At 45.9% G+C, this 23802-nt stretch overlaps 1 protein-coding gene across 14 annotated transcripts in view; it reads right to left on the bottom strand.

Annotated features, from left to right (window-relative positions):
• The window catches only part of LOC141927982 (H(+)/Cl(-) exchange transporter 5), a 43265-nt gene that overhangs the window by 13463 nt on the left and 6000 nt on the right, over nt 1-23802 (bottom strand). For 8 of the 14 annotated variants that reach the window (XM_074835500.1, XM_074835499.1, XM_074835501.1 and 5 more), the window contains 2 exons: nt 13147-13296; nt 1198-1349 (listed from right to left, as the gene is read on the bottom strand). In XM_074835500.1, coding sequence (XP_074691601.1) covers nt 1198-1349; nt 13147-13279 — 285 coding nt within the window. In that variant the 5' untranslated portion in view covers nt 13280-13296. Of the gene's footprint in view, nt 1-1197; nt 1350-1629; nt 1787-7146; nt 7261-13146; nt 13297-13373; nt 13396-16146; nt 16302-23802 lie in introns of those variants that run through there. The other 6 variants (XM_074835494.1, XM_074835493.1, XM_074835505.1 and 3 more) reach the window with 6 other exon arrangements.

The following is a 23802-nucleotide window of genomic DNA, read 5'->3' on the forward strand; positions in this document are numbered from 1 at the left end:
GGGTTGAGCTGGGTGCCAAAACTATTTCCTTTATATTTCTTTTCATTGGACCAGCCCTACACCTCTTTGGCCAGCAGTAATTCTGCCATGACCTGATTTCAACTTCTTTCGATAAAGACAGAAGTGGTCTTTTTATACAAGCATCTCTGCAGATAGGAGATAGATCGCCCTGTTCCACACTGATGGGCATCATCTTTGTACACATGCATATGTGTGTGGGAGCATACATGTGAGAAGTCTTTTAGGTTTGTATTCTCAATCCCTAGATAGGAATAGTTTTTTGGGCAGGAGGTAGTGAGGGCATGGAGCCCCTTAATTGGGTCTGTACTTGCTCAAGTTTGGGCATTATACTGTAGTGTATGTACTCACACACTGAGCAGGGACCACGTTGTTTGTACACTGCTATTGACACAAGCTGTTTTGTTAGACTCAGGAAAAAAAAATAATTAAAGAATATTCTGGCAAGCAAATAGACAAGTTGAGTTCAGCCATCACCCTATAAGAGTCCTGCCAACAATGGTTTCTTGTGAATCAGGAGCATGCTGGGGACATTGGTGCTTTATTTAAAGCATCCCTTGCTTTCTAAGCAGATTCCTTTAATTGCAGAGAGAAGTGAAGTCCTGGGAATGAATTGCGAAAGAACTGCACTTAGTTTTCTCAAACAGGCAGGACAAAAAAAATTCCAATAGAAAGAGCATCATTCACAAGTGCAATTGCACGAGCAGAAAAATAGCATGGTTCTTTATCAATAAATGGGCTCATGGCTGCTTGGATTCTTCCATTATAAAATGCACAATAGCAATGTAATTCTTACAAACAATGCATGCACCTTCCATGAGTAGGACTGCAGGTTTTGCTACGCTTCAGTCTCAAGCAAGTTTAACATGGCATAAGAAAACATGCCATTAAGGCATTTAAAGATGTGTATCAGAAATCCACAAAAGCTTTTTGAACAAATAAAAGCCTTCAGAAGAGAAGCAGCAATTGATAAACTGCTACACATTCAATTTCGTGTTCCTTTTCCTTAAACTAAAGATCCTGCGGAGAGGCTCTCAGTTCTCATCCTATGGGCAATCCCTCCATCCTAGCTGTCTCTGGTAAGTGCCTCCCCCTAGTCTGGCAATCAGAACTAAGATTAGCTCTGGCAAGTTAATTATTCTGCCTTCAACGCCAGCAAGGACTAGTAAGAAATTTTACCTCTCTGTGTCTGTCCCGGTCCCTGGACTTCTCTCGAACCCAATCTATAGTGTTAAAATCTTCATAGGTGCCCACACCAGGCAGAGGTTCCTCCAGGAAATCCATCATTGTGCTTGTGCCGTTCATCCCTCCTCCATTATATGAGGAAAATCCTGGTGGGGGAGGAAGGGGGAAAATTGAGCATTTCTTAGTTTTCCCCCTTTTTAGGAAAACAAAACAAAACAACAAACAACCACATTACCAAAACACAAACTTAGGGGGAAGACCACAGATTTCAGTGGAAACAAAGAGCTAACGAGCTGTTCCTTGAGCTAAATACCCCAAGCAAGCCTCCCACAGGTACACACTTCCCCAGTACAGCAGTTTACATAGAGATGGGGTTGTTCCTGGAAATGACTGTTCAGTTAATCAACCCTAACATCTAGATGTTACCTTTTCCCTAAATCCAGGAGTTGCCATGACAATATTTTGCCATTTGAGGAAAGCAGAGCGGAGAGGAGGAGGTGAATATTCAAGACCCCCAACAGAACTGAAGGGAATCCCAGGTGGATCTGGTGAAGATGAAGGCAGGAAGGGCAGGAGGACTTTGGACAGGAGCAGGGAGACAGGGAAGCAAAGCATCTGACCTCTCCATTGCTGGTGCGGGGGAACAGGAGGGCCTGAAAAGCAGAAAGCGGTACTGAATGGGGGCTTGGGAAGATACCAAATTGGGGCTCGGAGCCTCCCTTCGGTGAAAAACTCAGCCAAACTATTCAACCTTCTGTTGAATCTGCTCCAGCCCGTGGAAAATGATGCTTAGTGTGGATGTACGTTGCCGAAGTTTTGGTCACAACAGAGTCTCTTCACAGTTAGGAGCACAGACCAAGGGCGTGGGGCAGGGTAACAAGAAGGCCTACAGAAAACTAGTAATCTACAGCGTGATGAGGTTGGCCATGTCCATCTGAAAATAACATGAGCCACACTCCAAAGCAAAGCCTCTGAAGTGTCATTCCCCTCAGTTCCACCATCCTCTGCCAAGAAAATAAATACATTAAATCACAGAATTGTTGAACAACTGGGGTTGGAAGGGACCTTTAAAGATCATCTAGTCCAACCCCTCTAGTCATGGACCCCAGCGTAGAAAACGGGTCAGATCCAGTGGATTATTTTTGTTTCTGCATCCCCAAAATCTCAGTTTGCAGCCAGTTGACAGCTAAACTGACATTTGGCCCCTGCCTCCTTCTATCCCATCCATCTGCTAGGTGCTACCTCCCCACCGGGGTGCCCGGGTGCACCCCGGTACCCCAGCAGAGAGGGCGTCTGAGCTCTTAAAGCACGGGTTTCTTAAAGTCCCTTGCAAGCAGTTTGAAGGAGATGTTGAAACACATCAAGGGAAAAACAAAACAAAGGTCTTTTAAACCTTATCCAAGGAAATCAAGCAGTTTTCTTGACAGATTAGTTGACATGGAACAAGTTTTCCTACACAATTCAGCCCAAACTTCATTCCATTGCTTGTGCAAGCACCGAGGCCCCTGTTCCGACTCAACACCAACAGAATCCTTCAGTAATTACCCCATATATTTTTCTTCCCAAGCCACCAAATGCTGAAAGGGCAAAAATTGCCTGAGTTACTTCAAGAAACACTCTGTTAAATTTCAGTGGAGGTGAAAGGTGCCCTGCAGTCTATTATCCACTACAGAAAAGCATCCTCAGAAAATACAAGTGACACCACAATACACACTGAATGCTAGTTTTGGAACTCCCTTAAGAAGCCTTCCATGCTACTCCCACTCCCATAGGCACTCTCTGTGGCCTTATACCTCCTAAACTAAGACTATACCTGCTACCTGCTATCTGGGGTTGGTTTTTTTTCCCATTTCTAAAAACTAAAACCACACTAAAGGGAAATCACCATTACAAAGGCACACGAACCAGGAAGGGCTGACAATCCCCTTCTTTGCAGGACTTGAGCCATTCTGCATAGCCGCCCTCCCACGCTGACACAGCTGTGATCCAACCAAGCCCAGGTGAAGAACAGCTTTTCTGTTACACACAAACTGGAGACAGAACAGTCAGCTTTCTCCATTGAGCCTGGCTGTTTACAAATGCACATTCTGGAGTTGTCTGATACCCACCAAGCTACACAGGCACCTTCAGCAGGCTCAGTTGCCGCTATTTTACTTTGATGCCTCTCCAAGAAGCCAGCAATGACCTACCAGACTACCTGCTGTGCACAACCTTCCTGTAAGAAATGGAGGAGCAGGAAAGGGTGTGACCGATGCATGTGAAGGAGGGAAGGATGCACCTGACCTACAGCCTGCCTCTGCCTTCTGCATCTGGAAGACAGCACAGCAGCAAGATGCACTCATCACACTCTGCATTTGGAGGGGGCAGAGAATGGAGCTGTGCAACAAGCTGTAAAGCAGCACAGAGTTGCACAGATGAACTCCCTGACATCCCAGCTCTGAAGGCCTTTTAAAACAGTCTTGTACAACATATATTGCTGGTCGGAAAAGGACAAGAGTAAGGTGCTGCCAGCCAGCTAACATGCAAGTTGAGCAATCCCAGTAAGTGGTTGCCAGCCAGCAGCAAACCAAAGGGAAGCAGAGTATAAAAAAAAATCTAGGAGATTCAGTAAGAGACTGAGGTCGTCAGTAGCCCATTTCTCACCTGAGTTGGAAACCCCCACCCTTAAATAATCACAAATCATTCACTTGGCAGTCCACAGCAGGGCAAAGCCACTTATACACCCTATGCTCTGCAGAGCAAGCAGGAGTTCACATACTCCTAGTAATCCATACTAGTAGAACATAAACCATGCATGTTCCTTCTCCAGCAATACACTGCTACAAAAAGCTTCCAAGGGCATACACATGGAGACACGGGTGGAGAGGCTGGTTTTTCAGACCTGGGCAAGAGAGTAAATCTAATCATGGTTCTGTAAGACTTGAAGTGTTTACAGTCATCCAGAAGAAAAAAAAAAAGCAAAACCCAGAATCCAGCCAAAATTGAAAGGTGGTGGGGAAGAGGAGTATTAAAACTCCCATACAGAAGGATAATGTTTAATATTTAGCATATTTAGATTGTAGATACCACCAGGGCAAAGATGTCTTCAGATGGTGAGAAGTAAGGAATTCAAACAATTGCTCTCTACCCCATCATCTAAAAGCAAGAGAGGGGAAAAAAGACCTATGATGTCTCCCAAGCCCATTTCCCAGATTGGCACTGCTGCCTCATAACAGAGTAAAAGGCACAGGAAAACAAGATGAGTCATGTAGCATAACTGACAACTACTACAAAATAACCCACTTAAAGGCTCCTTGCTTCATTTGGGACAAAAAAAAAGGTTAACTCAAGTTCTCCAGAGATCTTCCCAAGTGGTGAGCGTACAGACTGTGAGCCCCACCTGCCCGACTTGCCCTGCAAAGAAAATGGGGTAAATTTGCTGAGAGCCTCGAGGAATTACTCTGGTTTTGACAACATTTTTGTACTTATGAGGTCAACAGCTCAGAAATACACAAACTGGCATCAACAGTTTCAGAGACCTCCCTGTTCAAATATCCCCACTGGAAACCCCAAGCACTGCTCTACAAATCTGACAAACCAAAGCCTCCTTGAATAAATCATCCTAATAACAGTAGACAATCAAGTTCAGCATGTACAGTGCTGAGATACCTGCAACTCCTCCTGCAAGCCTGCTTACATGAAGAAAAGCGTCTGGATGAGTGCTGCCCCACATCCTCTCAAGGGAACCCCCTCTGAAGCAGTTATTTGATATAGGGGACAAGATGAGGCATCATCCCAGTCAACCACAGCTCAAACAAATCATACCTACAATCCAGAACAAAGGCCACACATGTGGAGACCATGACTGTAGCAGAACAACTGAACCAGGGAGGCAATCCATGGTTTGCCAGTACATCAACTCGATGGTGGCACCAGGCTGCAAGCATGCCACTACCTCCCAGACTGCACAACATCCCAACACCCATCTGAGCCACTCTGTGGCATACCAGACCTTCTCACCATGGTCAGCAGCTTGCTCACCTGGGTCCAATTCTCATTTCTAGGGTCCCTCCTCACATTACAGTAGGCTTTTAACATCTTCACTTAGATAGCAGCTGTTTTTCTGGAAAAGCTGAAATATAAATTTGGGGGTGGAGGGGTGCTTACTGACTGTTGGTGACAGCATTATGGAAAGCCAGCATCCATTCAGGCATTCGTTTTAGCCCCGTCCTCCTGTCAAGGGAACCACCACGGCTGCATTGCTTCTACAGGAGTTTCAGATACAAGTAATGAGGTGGCTCTGGTGGGGGGGAGGGGGGGCTTTGAGGCTTTGCTAAGTTGGGTGACAGGTTTCTACCAAGCCCAGCAATGCAGAAGACAACACTGAGTCTACCTTGAGAAACAGAAGGTGAACTGCACACTCACCTCTCAAAGACAAGCAGCCCAGCCAGAAGAGTTTGCTTTTGTTTCTACAGGAATGACCAACTCTTCTAGAAAAGTGCAACAATTCCTGTCTCCGTGCTGCAGACAGCAGGCTTTCACTGTCTGTTCACTTTTATTTTGGCACACCTATTGCAATCTTTCCCAAAGATAAAAAGATACAGTTGTCCTAAAAAAAGTTATTAATAAAGCAGTGTTAAACCCAGCTAACAGACTACTTTGAGAAGCATTTTCTGCAAGATGATGAGATCCGGGTCATTCCTTGCTCACCCTTCTGGAATAACTGCCCAGGCCAGCGACTTTTAGCTGTCCTGGGAACACTTTCTCAGCTCAGAGCTGCCACAGACCAACATGAACAAGACCCCGAGGGCACAAAGTCATCACACAGCACTGCCTCTCCATGAAAGAGCAGCTGCAGGTCACCACATCCTCAGCAATAACCCGATACACAGCACCAACAGTCCCATAGACCCTGCAGGATCCCATCCATTCTACAACTGGCAGCTGCACAGGGGATCTCGTGACAAGGCCAAGCGCAGAAGGGATGGTCTGACTTGACTTCCACGCGTGGGACCAGCCAGGTTCAATTTGGAGACTGATCCTGCTCTCCAGACACAGACCCCATTCAGCCCAGCCTGCCATCTCTAAAGCTGCAAGGTTTATATGACAAAAGCAGAACCCCAAAGTCTCCAGCCATACACAGCAATTTCACAGCCGTGTAAGCAGATAAACTGTCCATTTGGCAGAAGATAATGAGAAAACGTCCTTATATTTTTTCCAGGAGTAATACCCAACTATAAAATGGCTGACAGCCATAAATATTTATCAAGACCATATTGCCTGCCTCAGCTTGCTGCAAATCAAGGATCCTAAGATAACCAGATAGTAATAAAGGAAGAAAACAAGCTCTGTAATGCCTTGCCAAAACACAATCAAGGTGATCGTACAGGTCTCCCCAGTTCCTAACGTACGGATCTCTAAATGAGTATTTAATGCCTAGAGAGAGCAAGTTAAATGTGACCCTGTTAGAGAAGTACAGTTCATTATTTTAAACACAGGTTTGTTAGCGTTTTGTTCACCTCCCTAAAATGGGTTAATGCTCCACTTTAGAGAGTCTGCCTAGCTTAAGAAAAAAAAAAAAGGACAGTGCTTGTTAAAGTTACAGGCATCTGTCATTTGCAACACAGCAAACCCACAGGGCTTTATTAATTGTCCTGCCAGCACAGCAAGACAACAGCAACGGCATGGGAGACGTCTGCCTCCATGCCACTTCCCTTGCTTTAGCAAATCTGGAAAAATAAAAGGTTTTGCAGACAAAAGGGAGAGTGGCCATAAACAACCAACCATTACACAGCAGAAATCCCACAGACCACCCTGGCTGCTCCCCCTGCCCAACCACCCCTCCATCCGAGCGGAGGAGCAGGAGCGGTTTGCTGCCCCGCAGCCTCCACAAACGTGCACCCGCAGACAGACACGTTCCCCCTTGGCTCACATCCCCTTTTCCTCCCTGAACAGTCTCCTCACCCTCACTCAGCCACTCCTCCTCCCACGGGAGCACCTCTGGGAGCCCGTCCGTCCCATGGCCGCACGGGTCGAGGGACAGCGGGTGCTCTTTGTCTTACAGCGGCACTTGCTGCATCCTTTTCCTTTTGGACTTGGCCAAAGACGAGCTCGCAGCAGCGCTGGGCCCTCCCTGCACGCCTAGCGTGTGCCTAGCGTGTCGTCACCGACGGCCGTCACATGAGCCAGCCCTTGCACCTCGCTGGAAGGGGCAGGATTTGAGCGGCACAGGGAGAGGTTCACGCTTGCAGGCAGGCAAGGACAGAGGAAGCTGGCTACATCCAGGGATCGTGACTCCTGGTGCGCCCAGAATGGAGGCTGCACCCTGAAGCTGCAAGTGGAGCCACTCAGAACGTTTTATCTGGCAGAATATATTCCCTGGGACTAAAATCTGCCCGTTTGCTGTGCTGCACAGACTCGGTATCGCAAGCAACTGAAGCTGACTGCGCAAGGGCTTTAAGATGGAGAGTAACTCAGTGCTACACTGTTTGCTCTCATAAGCACTACAAGTTAGGCAGGTTAAAGCTGTGCACTCAGACCTTCAGATCCCCTTCACCCAACAACCCAGCCCCAAAGATCTGGCAAACCTTACCCACAGTCTGTCTGTGGAGGGACGCCCCAGACATGAGCCCCCAGTTAACCACGTCAGGCCACTGATGCTCCTGGCACACCAGTCTGGGACAGTCCCTGCTCTGCACCCACACGTTTTGAAAGGTCTGGACCAAGTCAAGCTTCAGCACAGGAAAACACGGAGTCAGTGGAGTTTCCTGACACCAGTGGATCAGTCACAGATCTACTGAAAAAACCCTTTCTTTTCCCACCTAGCTGACATTTTGCTTGCTAAATAGCTAGTAGCAATGCTCTTTGCTCACTGTCTTTCCAGGAGGCAGGCAGGCACAGAATTTTTCTTTTGTCCTCTCTGCATAGGCAATACTTCAGAGTGCTTTCCCCAACCCCACCGGGGCCCCACAAGCACTCTTTATCTTGCCATTCAATGCACATAAGAGCTCAGAGGGGCTGGTGATTAAGTTCTCCTGGCTCCAATTTGCTAGTGATAGCTTGTCATTTCAACATTGTCTGGCAAGTCTGAAACACTACACCCTAGCAACTTCTGTCTCACCCGATATGCTGGCCAGAGGCTGCCCTGGCAACCGTGGGTTCCGGTCTGGAGGTCAAGGAGGAAAGCAGGTGAAGAAAAAAGCAAGGGGAGATATCTCCCAGCTCAGGGATCCATCTCAGAGGTTGGTCCTTTAGCACTTCTAATGGGTGGGTCAATTAGCCTGACCTGCCAGAGGTGCAGCATTTTAGTGAAATCCCCTGGCTAGCAAAGCAAGGAAAGATATTTAATCCTTCCGAGAGCAGGAGCCAGCTGGCCATCCCCAATATTGCAGCTAGTTACACCACCTGCCCCCACGTCCCACTGCACAGAGCAAGTATGTCTGGAGAGCATAAACAAGGACAGGGATAATGGATAAAACCAAAAATCCATACGAAACCAAGCTTCATTAACCCTGCTGCACTCTTGAGTGTTATTTGTTGCTACTGCAATTCTCAGTTCTTGGCCTTAGAGCTCAAAGAGAAAAAAAGTCCTTAAATCCTGCAGTAAAAAGGAGACCTTGCAGCCATCAAAAGATTTTTAAGTCTTCGTCTGAAACAAGTGGGGAGCACAGTCCTGCCTTTGCTCCCTACAATTTAAAGCACATCCAGAGCCTACCATGATGCCCAGGCATTACATCTTGTGCTTTCCGAGCCCAATGTCTGCCTCACCACTGCAATGAGCAGAGAAAGGGCCACTAAAGAAAAGCACAAAATAAGCCAGCATCGCTGCCAACCAGGACTACTTTAACCCATTCAGAGGAAACCATTTGTATTTTAATAGTTTTGGAAAGAGATATCAAGGAATTAGAAATCAGTACAACTTACCCTCATAACAAACCACTTGACAGAAGCAACCCCTCATCTAGGAGATACTACTTGGTAAGGCAGCTGTTCCAACAGATTTTGCTAAAGGAATCGGGCCTTGTAAATCTTACATTTCTTCCAAAATAAAAAAATAAAAATAAATATCAACAGGACCTCAGATATAATCTAACTGACCACGTATTTGGGTATCCATAAAGCTTTGGACAGAATTTTCTTTAGAAGGTCTTAAGCAAATTAAGCTCTTGGGAAGTAACAGGTAAAGTTTTCTCACAGAAAAACAACTAGCTGAAGACATAAGATGTTAAAGTCACAAATTCCTATATTTTCAAAACAGAAAGAAGGCAACAGTAGAATCCCATTCATTTCTGCTTGTACTGGACTGTTCAACTTATTTGTAAGTGGTCTGGAAAAGTGGCGCCTGCACTTAGAGTAACTTGTGCTGGGTAACCAGCATCTCTTCGGCTGGCTTTGAAGTACTACAGCTGGACTACAAGAGAGAAGAAGAAACTCAATGCTAACAAAGCAAGGCATTCAGGAAGGGGGACGAGAGGACTGTAAACAATGTCATGCTCTAAGTCAGCATGTCTGACTTAAAAATTCAAGTGTCTGCAGATAATGCTCTGCAAGTCATTGCTCAATACTTGAGAACAGTCAACAAGGAAATAGTTGGAGTTTTTTTAAATCCCTTAAACTAAGAAGCAGAAAAGATTTACTGCTGTACAAATACACCTTGAACATCACGTGTCGTTCTGGTCACCTTTACTCTGGCACAGAAAGGAGGCGATGCCAGTAAGATGAAACAATTTCTGGGAAGTACAACTGTATCCTTAAAAAGACTGTGCTACCCCATCAACCCTTTGGCCAAGATTAAAATCCATGCTTTGACAACAATTTTGAGAAAGCACTGCTAAGATTCACTTGCTGCCTGGTGTAACACCATTACTTTACTATCGGGACTACAAGGAAAACTAGAAAAGTATCAGTGGCTTTTATAAAAAAAAAAATCAAAAGTTTGCTTGCCAAGCACAACTTAACAGCATGGGGGAAGAAAAAAAAAAAAAAAAAAAAAATCAAGGAAAGTCTTATCTGTTACCTTTTATTGATGAAATGCTGAAGTCCAAACCAGAAAAGATAAGAATGTGCTACTCATAGTGAGTTTTCAATAACGCAAACAGCATAGTAGCAGGCGTGAAAAGGCACTGCAGTCCATTTTAAATCATTTTGACTGAAACAAGCCTGAAGCACTCAGAATATCTACATTTTGGCTCAAGCTCTTAAAAAGCTCCAGCCTTTGGGAAGCAGGTACATTCTTGCAAATACCAGTTAGGAACAAAGTTTCATAGTCAGTCTAGATCCTACATGAAGATACTTTTCAAACACAAGCATCCTGTGCTCCAGGCAGCAGGCCAGGCTGGTGGTTCCCATCGGGGACCTGACACTGTATGGAAGTTCTGTCACTTATTAGAGAGCACAGAGGAGCACCAGCTGCCAAATGCACTCCAGATTTACAAATCTACCAAGCAGCAGGTAATACTTACTCCTCTGGTCACTTGACAGGCTCTATAAGCTCCAGTTGTGGCTGTTTTTTCAACCTGAGATGCCACTACTCTTGCAGGAAAGTTTGTCAGTCTTGGAGAAGGTGGTAAGAGAGGGTTGGGTTCTGGTTCCAAAAGGTGTCACTAACTCATCCCCATCTAAAACCACACCGGAGAACAAAAGCAGAAGGTCCCAGGCAGGGGTTTGCAGCTGACTTCACCATGGGAGAACCTCAGTTACCACCTCTTCAGCTCCAGTCAAGCCTGTGCCGCCACATCTTCAGGTTGCACGCCTGGCACCCAAACATTTGCCATCAAACATTTCCTGAAGTCAGTTGGGGAAATTTGTAGAGTGAACTGAAACCAGTATCTGCAAGCAACTCTTTCCCCTTTTAAATTTCCTCTTTTACTTCTGTGCCAACACTGCTGTAGACTTAAGCATCCTGCCAAAAGAGAGCGCCTCTTTCGGGGGAACCGCTCCTCTCTGCCACTAGGTTTAGGGCAGCCCCCCGAAGTGCCACCACCACCATCCCTCCAAGCCACATGTGCCAGTGGGGCAGCCCCCCATTTTTTTCCACAGAAGTAGCTACAGGCCTTCAAAGGCCCTGAGAGGAGATGGGAAAAGCCTATTTAAGCAAGGAGGGGAAAAAAACAACTGCCGTTTCAGGCCAGGAGCAAAACTAAACCCAGCTCAAGTCACCAACTGCTGCTTCTAAGCTCCACAGAATAATAATTTCCTCACAAGAAGTTCAAGAATTCAGCTCCTTCTCTCTAAATATTAAACATGAACACACATTTAACTTCAGACAGCTGATAACCCAATGGCTATAGAAAAAGCAGTTCCCACCAGCAGGTAAGACAACATGAATTCACAATTCCATTACCAGCATGCATAACGTGACTATTTCTATGTACCTAATTCTGCACATACTAGTAATTAATAGATCTTCAGAAGTAAATTTGGTCACAAGTCATTATTTCAAGCTCTGTGCGAGGACTTCTGAAGTGGACTCTCACATGTGCCCAGTTCTAAAAGCCGCTCCCACCACCAGCTCAGGTTGGAGCAAGCACACTGCCTGATACCTGCACCGCAGCTGGCCCCGACGTACCAGCCACCCTCCTTTGCGTTAGACAGGACCCAGGAAACAACACACTCAGGACATAAATCTTGCACGTGTACCCTTTGTGCATGGACAGAGGTTTTTTTAACCACAAACCAATGCTTATCACTCAGAGTTAATGCAACTGCTACAAAAACACAATGATCCTTCCTCCGCTTGAGCCTGAAAGCAGTGAGAGAGACCAAGCCAAGTAGAAAACAATCAATCACACACTCATCAGATTTCCAGCAGCAGAAGAGCTGGTCATTTCAGCTACTGACAGGTGACCTTTGAGGAAGTCTGTCTTCATCTGCACTACCTAGAGGCAGACCACATAGCTGAGAAGCAAATCAGAAAGATTTCTTTAATTTTCTCCCTACAGAGAAGAGGACAAGAAGGCTTATGGGAAGTCACGGAGATTTGCAGTCTGCTGTCCAAAATTAAGCATTTTTGCTTTTAAACTAACTTCTTAGTTTAATTTTTTAAACTAACTTTAAACTAATTCATGGAAGACAAAAATCAGGCAGATCCTGCTCGTCTAGTGCCAAAGCGCAGCAAAACCATGCACATTCATCTCTCCCCCATTAATTTCACAACCTCAGGCTCAGACCAGAGGAGATAGCCACGAACCCCCTCTGGACAGACGAGTGGTGGCAGGGGAAGCCAAGCGTCTCAGGCTGCGTGCAAGCTCAGCACCAAACCCCTTTGTGCCATTACATTTCCAGATTCTCTCCACAACAGATAAACTTTAAAATTATAAGAAGAAGGGAAGAAGAGGGGAGTGTCTCTGCTTGTATCACAAACCTGTAGGAATCTCTCTACACTGTCACCCCTGCCCGTTACACTCACGACACCTCCCTCATGGCACAGCCAACTCTTCCCTGCAGCAGCTATTTCAGAAAACTCCAGAAAGGACTATCCAGAAGCCCTAAAAGCAAAGCAGTTGGAGAGGATATGCTACATTTAATAGCAAAGTACCACACAGAGGGCTAAGAGAGCAGTTTTCCCCTCTGACAGGTTACTGGATGCACACAGCCTGAGATCAAGCAGCTCAGTTGCTGAAGACAGACAAATAGTGCCTCCCCACCACAACAAAGTCACTCACACTCTTCTTGCAATTGCCATTTATTTTAAGGAGATTTTCTACTTTGCAGGGAGCACGCCTCCCACCAGCCTCCATTACAAAGCAATGCTGGGAGCCAAATGTGGCACGTGAGCAAGTGTTCAGCTGTTCTGCAGAAGCCTATTGAGGGGTGCAATGAAGTGCAGAATCCTGCAAACTATTCACATTGGTGCCCTGAAATGCATAGGTGGAGGCCAGTAGGACCCATACAGACAATATTAACATGAAATCCTACCGAAAGCCATCATCAAAACCAGAAAGCAGAGAGATGCATGGGTATTACCTCCCATCTCCCTGTCGAGTGGCGGGTCATCATCTGCCATGGAGAAGTCCAGAGATGCTCCTGCTATTTCCAGCATATCTTCATCACTAGTGCTGCTCTGGAAACTCCCCCGCCGATAGCCTTTCTGATCCATGGCCAGAGCTTCCAAACCTGGGAGCAAAGGGAAATTTTTTAGAGCACAAGCATGAAGACCCATTTTCTAAGCCAACTGGACTGATGACACCCACTTAACACTTTGTCCTGAAGACCAGGAGGCTGCACTGCTCTTCCCATGCGAAGAAATGCAGCACCACCACCCGAAGTCTGGGCTAGAACAGGACAAAACTGGATGTTCACAACTCCAAGCAAAGCTCTTGCACTAGATTTCATATTGCCCCATGCCAGAAACAAACATGAAGTCCCAGTATGGCATCTGAACTCAACTGGAAAGACATACAAACACAGCAGCATTAGGGTGCCCAGGTTCTTAAAAGAAAACAGGTTTAGAAAACTTTGCACAAGCTAAGCCTTACAGAGGAAAATCCTTCTATAATAAGGGATCCTACACACATATCCTCCTCTACTTCTCAGTCCACCGCCTGCTGGAAAACAGCTCAAGCTGGCTTTTCAATAACCAGCTGCCAGCCACGAGACAGGTTTAATCAAGGCGATAAGACCAACAAACTGCAAGCAACCATCCCAAAAACTGGAAACAGCCCCCGTCTCAGCTGCCTGCAGTTGAGGTGCACTGTCCCGTGTCACCCATCCCACGGCTCGCACTCGGGTGCATCAGAGCTCCGCTGGAGGTTGGGATTGGGATCATTTTGAAAATTAAGTGTCATACAAAGTCCACTATCTGATAATTGTGCACAAGTTAACACTAACTTCTGCGACTATGATCTCAAACACAAGAGCAGCCCAAATGCCTCGGATGTTTTTCTCTACAGAAAACCAATTATATTTCTAAGTTCTTGCTCTAAAAAGTCTCTCACAGTAATTCCTTTTTTTCCTTTGTATTTCCCACAAAGATTGTGAATCAATTTCTATCTGCTGATCACTACCAGACAGAGCAATTAAGAATTCATTCTAACAGCAGGCAAAAAATTACTCAGGTCAACACCATGTTAGACAAGTGACATCTGCTGATGTATTTTTTAAGTAATCTCCACACGTGCTCAACAGGTTTGCAATGACTTTTTTTTTTTCCTTCTTTTTTTGACCATTTCACCTCCCACAGTGTCCTTGTATTTACTTCTTGAGCATTGTACAAAGCCCATCACGGAGGAAGGATCCTCACAGCAGAAATGCAGCTGTGATGCTCTTCAGATGTGCCAACCTCACCTACCTGTCCTTCTCCAAGTTGTAGACAAACTATCAAAACAACCCAAGTGAATGATGATTCTTAACCATCCACACATGAAGCTACAAAATGCAACCTGGAAGTGTGCTATTAAACTTCATAAATAATCTTAATTAAGTACCCTTGGCTTGCTGCTGAACACAGCCATCTCAAGGAGCTTCCCACACCAGACCACGACACAAAACCTGTTGTCTCTCCTCCTCTTTTCTAGGATGGCAGGGAAACTACAAAAGCCCAAGCTCTGAAAACATAATAATAAACTAAATTGGAAAAAAAAAAAAATTCAGGTCTCAGCCTCAAAAACAGCTCTTGCAACCTGAAAGTGGAATCTTTTCATCTTATTGAGAAGGTAGGCCATATTCGCTTTTCTCTTGCAAACATACATATTTTTCAAGAGAATTACAGAGGAACCAAATATGCAGCTCAGCCTTATTTCAGGAAGGGAAAAAGCCAGCCAGCATTTGCAAACAGTATGAATTACACACTCTGCAAAAAGCACTTCCTATTACAAAAAAAAAAAAAAAGCAACCACACCACACAAAAAGTCTTGGCATTGTACAAAGTGACGCACTGGGCTCTCCGCTGAGCTTTACTCTGTGGAACATGATGTTACTTAACTTTTAAGCCATGTTTACTCATTAAACTGGTGCAAAATACACCAGTAAAGAAAGTGCTGAGCACTGGCCGAGGGGAACTGGGGGGTTTGGAAGGCACATGAGGCGCTGCACGCTGCCCAGCCAGCAGCAAGGCTTTTAGCACACTCTGAAAGCACAGGGATGGCGTAGGCTGCAGTCCTCCATCAGCATGCACGGAGAACTGAAGGCAGGAGAAACCGAGGAATCCAAAGCTATTATTTGCCAGCTAACAATAAAAATAATTAAATTTCATTAAAGTGTTGTGGTACACCTCCATAAGCTGCTTCCAGGGAGCACAGTGGACGCCAGCTCCCAGCCCAGGAGTTGGGTGGCTTGTTTACCCTGGCAGGGAACTAAAGAAACTCTGTGCTCATGTGTCACAGATCTTGTCTGCAGCATAACACAGTTTTACAGGTATTTTCCTATAAGACTCTGCGAGTATGTGTGTATATATATATATATATATGTGTGTGGGAGGGAAGGTTTAAAATACATCTGTATTCACATATTTGCTTTGCACAAAAAGCTTAAATTTACAGCCCTTCCTGAGGCTATCCCTCAGCCAACAGAAGGTACAGCACTGCCAGCCAGAAGTCCCTGTTTGAAAATTTAAGCAATGTCACCTCCTGCTCCCCCCTATCTATCCCCAAGTTTGTTTTCATTTACAGCTTAAAAAACCAAAACCAAGCAACAAGCACACCACCTTCCAATTGCAGCACAGCCCAAGTAACACCCAGCATGTAGGCAGCACAAAAAGGACACAGAAGATAATTCAGTGCTCACTTCTCTCCCAAGGCCTAAAGCAGTCCCTGGAGATACAGTTTAAGTCACTTTTTCTTACAAGAACACTCCCTCTACGGGCAAGCAATGCCTTTCCAGGCTAAATCATGTGCACCAAGGAAAAAAATAAAAAGAAAAAAGGGCTCTTCCCTTGCTTATCTACGATGTTAATTTACCGCAATGGCTGCTTCTTTCCTACCAGGTCAGGGGCACTGCCCGGGTCACCCCCACCGCAGGTGTACGTACCAAAAGGCTCCTGGTGCACCCAACGCCGGCATGAGAGAGAAGCCATCCTCCTCCAGCTGCTCCCATTCACCTCCTCTGCCCTTCTCAGTCCATCCTGGTTTTTCCCTTCGCAGTCAAGTAGAGGGAAGCAAAACCTGACGGGGTCGGCCCCTCGATGCCTGGAAGTGACTCAGATGACAGCACTCGCCACCAGGAAGCCAGAGCACCCCACTGCCATCCTGCAGAGCAAACCCAGCCCCAGCCTCTGCCGTGATGCTAGCTTCAGCCCTCCCAGTGCTTTTCAATCAACACCAGACGTTGCAGGCTCTTCTCCCCGTTTCATGCTTCAACATCACCAGCACACCCAGCAAATCTGCTCGCCCAGCCTCGCTGCAGCACCCATCCTAGTGCCATTGTGGCACCAGCACCATCATCCCTTCCTCTCTGCAGCCAGAGGAGCGGGACACAACACCAGTGAGCTCCAGCACCACGCTTGCCTCCGCTGAGCCCCCAGCCAGCAACATGGGGGCTTGGAGCAGCCCATCCAGCACGCAGGTTCAATGCTTTCCAAGTCAGAGCGTGCGGTAAAAACTCCCACTGCATTGTTTTCTGTCACCGTTGGACGGAAGGCTTGGCTCCAGCTCCACCAAGACATCACACCAGGAGAATACAACTTAAAAAGGAGCAGGGAGTAATCCTGACCAAGCGCCTTCATCAATCATTGCTGCTGCGGGGGAAGGAGCGAGCTTACCACCTAGCGGTGTTTCATGTGAAAAACCAAAGCCCACATCTCAAGACTGGCTTTTTTATAGATCAGCAAATCTAAACTGAGCTTTGATAGCTCAGGGCACTTCTTCCCCATCCCCACCACATCTCTTCACAGGGGCAGGCACAACTCCTCCCACAATTACCAGATCCAACGGTATAGAAAAAAGAAAAAAAAAAAAAAAACCAAAAACAGAATAAGCCAATTGTAATTGAAAAAAACAAAGGAAAGGAGAAAAAAACCATATAATTCAGCTGTTATGTCAATACTCCCAGTCCCTGGCTGGGAGTCAGCAGAGCAAGGCTTTCCTGAAACATTATTACTCCAGAGGCTCATCTTGCCATTAAAAAAAAGAGTTGTTCTTCCAGAGCAGAAGGGGTTACTCCACAAGAGAGAAACTTCACTGCACTGGTCAACTAAGTGAGCTGATTGGGATTTTGTCATATCCCAGTCCATGAAACAGGTAATCCTGCCAGGCCCAGGCTCAATGTGCAGACTTCAAGTGAACTGCAAAAGAGCTGGGCAACGATCTTAAAAAAAACCCAAACAAAACAATTGTAATTTCTTCTTTAAGTGCTAAAAAATCAAACCAGCGTGCATACAAAGTTGGAGGCAGCATTCACAGAAGAGCTCCAAGGTTTTCAGCCCTCATCTGAAAACAAATCAGGGTTCGGATACTGGTGGAACCCTTGACAGTATCAGTCTGTAGCTTTATAAAAGAGCCAATGCTATTTTTCCAAGTCATTCCTTCCTCCAGTTCCCGCTGCTGTCTGAAGTGACTACAACCAGTTTCCCCTGCTGTACAGATGAAACTACACCTACAGGTGAGCTGATACACCATCTTTAAGTTCCTTTTGGGTGCAGTATTTGACAATACAAATATCTTCAGGGAAAAATTAAATGTTCTAAAACGTGTTGCTATTAGCAATGGCTTGGTTTCACAAACAGCACATAAATCACTTAACAGAAGGGTTTAGTGGCTCAATTAAGATTATCAACATGCCTTTTGCCATTGCATTTTATGGCCGCAAAAGCACTTATTTACCTACATTCACCTCTTGCTGTCCACCTGCCTGTTTCTCCTCTGAAGACAAGACAACTGCTTCATCCTCGAGCATCAATCCACTTATCCCATTCCCCTCCTTCTCCCGTAGGAGACGACAGCTCCCTTCCTGGTGTGGCAAAGAGGGGCTCCAGGGCTGCCCCAGCCCCGTGCTGGCACAGGAGCAGGGAATGGGAGCAGTTGTCCCTCTGGGGCCAGAGTAGGCAGCACGGAGCCTCCCCGGCCCTGGCGCAAGGCTGACCCGGCCGGTGGGAGTTGCCGCTCCATCCCACAGCTCCACGCAGCACCTCGTCCTCGGCGGCCACTTGAGCAAAGGCAAACAAACGCCGGGCAAGCTGTTTGCATTAGGCAAGGGCTGTACAGCCACACTGGTCTGGAACAATAGATGGTTTTAGAGAAACTGGGAAATCTACCAACACAAGCCGAACACAAAGACTTGAATTGTTTTAGGGCCTGTTTGGGGCTCTTTTGTTGTTCTCTCACACGTACTCACACAGGCCCCAGGGAAAGGATATTCTATGCTTTGGTCTGACATCCTTCCAGCGTGGTAACACGCACTGTCACGTTTCACCAGGTAACACCAGAAAGCAGCACACAAATCCTGTGATGTTTCAGGTTTTCCTGGCACTTTTTTACTTGGGGCTGATACAGCACGTTAGCAGATTCGCTGCCATCCCAGAATGCTTATGTACCGACAGGCACACAGACACTTACAGCTGATGTCCTTAAGTCCATGTTAGTATCACCTCTTCTTGAATAATTCATCATTCCACATAGTTTATGCCACTTAGCCCAGTACAATGGAAAGCTCAAGTGAAGGCAAACATTAAATCACAGCAGATTTCATCCTCAGCTTGTGAGTAACTACACTTGGCTTTTGAATAAAACCTTGTTTCTGGGAATGTTAATAGAATCACGTATACTTGCTAGAAAAGCATTATCTCCAGAAGCAAGATGTTCCAGTATTTATTAGATTAAAAATCCCTCATGATCATCCACCACTGATTAAAGAAATGGTTTGCTGCTGCAGATGCTTACATAAAAGGGATTTCTAGAAATAAGAAAAAAAAAAAAGCAGCCCATTTCTCCTGCTTTACCATGAATTTCCAGAGCTCACACCAGCTACACACAGCTGGTTAGAAGACTTCAGGGAAGCAAAACATACTCATAAGGCACATTGCAGGAAAGCTCCTTGGGTTTGCTCGAGAGGGCAGATTGGGGTGGATTTTTTTGTCATTTTTCCTGGAGGAGGAAGAGGAAAGAGGAGAACAAGCAGCAGAAGACCTCTCTCCTAGCGTTTACCACACAATAAGCATGAAGACGCTTAACATCTACAATGCAAGAAATTTTAACGGCTTTGAACTGTTCAAGTCACTGAAGAAATAACTATTTATTTCTCGCAGATCCAATGAGAACACGGTGCTACGTCTTGTGAATAATAAAGATCTTGTTACTCAGATCACAATCAAGGAAGTTGTTCCACTTCAACTTCTACACTAAATTACTAGTTTTCCCCATCAGTACCTGGAAAGCATATACCTCAGTAAAGGCCTTGTACAACTTTCTAAAACTAGTATTTGTGAGAAAAGTTTTGACAGTCATCATAGGCATAAACACTGTGCATGCTGCTCCTAATCCCCGGGTACATGCACATTTAAACAAAAATCAAGTAGAAATGTGCTTTCCAAGTGCTTTGAACTAAAAAAAAAAAGCAACAAGACAGAGTGGGATGGAAACTCTGGAAACATCTGGCTTTCCGATGTGAGAACAAAGGCCAAGGATATCCACAAAGTACCCAGGCTAGTTATGCTATTACAGAGCCTGAGCTGGGCCAGCCACCCGCACATGGACCTCGTGGGTTGCAGAGAAGACAAGAGATGGAAAAGAGCAGAGGGAGGTCAAAGTCCTGGGGAAGATCTGCTCCTGAGAGTCACCCCACGAACAAAGGGCTTCAAGAAAACAGCTGATATTCTCTCGCTCCTGCACCGTGCTTTCCTTTCTGACAAAGCCTGCTGTAACATCCTGCAGTAACGATGCACAAAGACGACGCTGGGAAACAAGGTCGTGCAGGGATACTTGAGATCAGAGCCAACAGCTGTAGGGCTATATCCCCACCCCACAAAGTAACTTGTGGTTTTAGCTAAATCACACTACCTGCTTTGGCGTCTCCATCCATGAAATGGGGGAAGAAATTATTTACTTCTTGTGGAAATGGCAGGAAGTTGTTTTGAACTACTTGCACGAAAGGTACCTGTGGGTCCAGGCTAGCGGTAGCACTAATTCACACCGCATGGATTCACTCAAAACAGTTGTCTTTGGTGAAGTGAAATCAATTCCAGCAACGGACTGCTGCGTTCATGTTCCCCATCCTAAAACCACACTGGGACCTTCCACAGCGCCCCAGGCATGACTTGAAGCAGGTACCGACCGAGGCGAGCTGCTCCAGCAGCACAACACAGTGAGCACACAGATGCAACCCAAGACACTGCCAGCCCCATTCAAGACTGGCGCCGGTACTCCAAAAGCTAAAAGAAACATTGTTTAGCACAAGTTCAGCTCAGCTGTCGCTGGTAGCACCAGTAAATCACAACTCATTATCAGAAACATATTTTCTTAGTTACTTCCTCCCAGTTATCCACTGCATCAATTGGCTCCTCCAGGAAACCTCATCCTCCCTCCCTCTTCCTGGGCGTGCTCCAGTTCTTTGCAATATTAATCACGTTGGGTACAGTTTTAAGGAATTGCACTAAAACAAGCCAAGTCACATTTAACAGCAAACAAGACTGTTTACCATGTTACTGGACTTAACAATTGGTAGGTTGCTAAATCATCGCTGGCAAACCAGGTCTTTTTTTGGCTGGGGGCAAACTCCCATTAAAAACTTCTTGCGACAGCATGAGACAACAACAGGGAAAGCTCTTGCACAGAGAGGAGTTATCAGCAAGTTTCTGTGCACAGAAATGAGGCACAGACCAGGAGAAGTGAAAGCACCAATGCTAGGCACTGACCTGTACGCAGTACTCACGTTTCCTACAAACTGAGTGGAAAAACAGGTTCCTAAGCAGTCCTGGCAAGGCGGTGTTATGCTCCCCAACCCACACGGATCCTTTCTTACCTTCAGGGCTTTCCCTGTTATTTGAAGGTGAATTTGAAGGGGAGTTCAGAGGCAGAAGCAGTCCTACAACTGCTTGCAGATTGAAAGCAGGTTACATCTCCAACACATAGTATCTTTTCAGTATGCTACACCACCTTGCTCTACTTCCTAAAAGCCAAGAAGCAGTTCTTCCTGATAATTACTGATGTGCAACCATAGCTCTCAAACCGCCCCCCACCCCTAAAGCAGTAAACTCCCATTTAAACATTTCTGTTGATATTGCCATTTTTTTCCTACAGTTGACTATACCGACAAGCTGGGTTATGGCTGGTTATGGCTGTTGGAAGCAAACAGCCATGTGGGAGACAGGGAAGGACAGAAAAGCCAGGACACTGGCGTACTGAGATGCAGAGCAAGGCACGCCTGCCCCCCTGCAGACACCTGAGGATGAACGTGGGACAACGCACACAGCCAGACCAACGCGTGTCCCTCAGAGCAGCAATGCACCTCTTCTCGGCAGGTTTGATTTTTTCCTGTTTCACTGGGGCAAGCATCTGTGATGCTTCAAATAAACGCCCTATTTAAAAGAGACAAACTACAACTTGGATTTCCCAATACCCGCTCCTGTTTCCAAAGTTACGTGCTGCTTCTCTCTCCTCCCAGGCTGGACACCTCAGCTTCCAACCCACGGAGATGTGACTAGCACCAGCCAGCTGGGATTCAGGAGAGGACCCACAGCAACGTCAGCCCGGGCCCTGCACAATCACCATCCACATTACCAAACGACGCTTTGATTTGTATCGCTCTAGCAACGCTGACCACAGGCCTCAGACAGCGCTCAGGTCCTATTTAGTCACCCAGCTTTCTCTGAAGGGTTTGGTTTTATCCTCTTGTACAATATTACCCCTATTGTGGTAGTGTTTGATGTTCAGATCAAAGCAGCCTGACCAGCATGTTTACAGGGATCATGGGCATTTCAGTGCTTTTTTCCAGAAATCTCTGGGTTTTTTAAGGCACTTCATCATACAGAAATGCAGTAAGTGCCAAGACACAAGTCAGGTTGCCTTGCTTTTGCTGGGTAGGTTTTTTTCCTCCCAAACTATTTGTAATTTCCATTTTAACTTTCAGTTAAAAAGTCACAATCTTAGCTCAGACCCCTCTTCCCAAAAGCTTCTTCACAAACACTTCCAGCTTCTTTTCAGGTTAGTGTTTTGATAAAAAGCAGCCTAACTTGAAAATTCGAAAGACCAAATTTACAGGCAGTTTGTGATTGTGCCATGCAACAGACAGTTAAGAAGGTTTTGCTACTGGTTTCTTAGCTTTCTGTATTTTACAGACTAAATTCAGTCATTTACAGCAGTTTCCATACTGAAATGCAACTGACAGCTTCTCTGCCATTACCACCTTCTTTGGAAATCCAGACTGGTAAAACTGGTTGACTAGCTCAGCTTTGCGGAGGAGTATCAGCTGAGCTAGAGCCTTGTTTTTAAAACATACCTGTGTAGCTGGTAAGCGATGACTCCGAAGTGTCTACAGGCCATCCTGAGGTTAGCATATCTTCAACATACAGCCAGATGTCACTCCATTCATCCAGCCTTCCCAATGCAAATGGGAAGAGTCTGATTAACACATGACCCAGAGTGAAACAGCCAGAATAAATGCAGGTGGTTTTCATCACAGAGCCTGCCACAGCATTAAGAACAGATCTAACACGGTTTTCATCCTGAAAACATCAAAGTCTTGGATGAAGACTCTAAAGCCACTTCCTGCCAAAATCTCTACTCTTAAACTGGATCACAACCAAAGCTGTCCTCACAGCCAACTTCCCTCCTAGGAGAGCTCTAGGAAGCAGAACAACCCTACGGGCCCCATTTTCGTTAAGGAGGTAGGCTGCTTCTTGGCTGAGAGTTTCCAAGGCAAGATGGCCACAGACCATGCTCGAGGAGCTACAGCTGAAGTCCATGCTGACAAGAAGCAGAGAGGAGTCAGGGGCTCCCAGACACACAGCACAGCAAAGGTGCTCAAGCAGCCAAAGGCTGCAGGACCTCCCTCCATCTTCCCCCCGTGTCGGGGTCCAGATGAACCAGCTCTGCGACCTGCAGCTTCAGTCTGGCACGGTGCAACACGCAGCAGCACATCAAACTAACCACAGCACATCCGCCCCAAAGTTCAAGTGGAAAAGTGACTTGGATACAAGACAAGTGGATTTTAATACAGAAAAGTCTTCAAGGCAGCATGAAAACCAGTAGTACTGGCCAAATATAGTTTTTATATAAAGCGTTCTTTTTCTACTTTATGGTAGGGAAGCACACAGAGTACACATGCTAGCCTTGTTTAAACCCAGACAGCTTCAACGTACGCTCAGTAATGTTTCTTAAAGGAGATTCCCAATACTGCAACAGGCAGATCCAAGAACTAGTCTAGCAAGAGGCTTATATTGTCTCCCCCATTCCCAAAAATGACTGCACAGTCACCCAAGCAGCCAGGGCTCAGCAGCTGTGTTCACCCACGGTTCACAGCAACACCCACAGACACTTGGCACCCACGAGACAGTTTCACACCCCAGGCAGGACAGCAGTGTTTTTAAATACTGGTCCTTTCATGTTTACCCCAATAGGGCAAACAAGAAAATTAGTCAATTCAATAAAGTATGGATAATTTTCTACTTCCTGACTAAAATAAGTTACTGCAGCCACAGAATTAGTGTTTTATAAACTCATTTCCACTCTTCAGGTTAAAAATGAACTCCTCACA

Source organism: Strix aluco, chromosome 10, assembly GCF_031877795.1.
Source record: "Strix aluco isolate bStrAlu1 chromosome 10, bStrAlu1.hap1, whole genome shotgun sequence".
In the NCBI taxonomy this organism is placed as follows: Eukaryota; Metazoa; Chordata; class Aves; order Strigiformes; family Strigidae; genus Strix; species Strix aluco.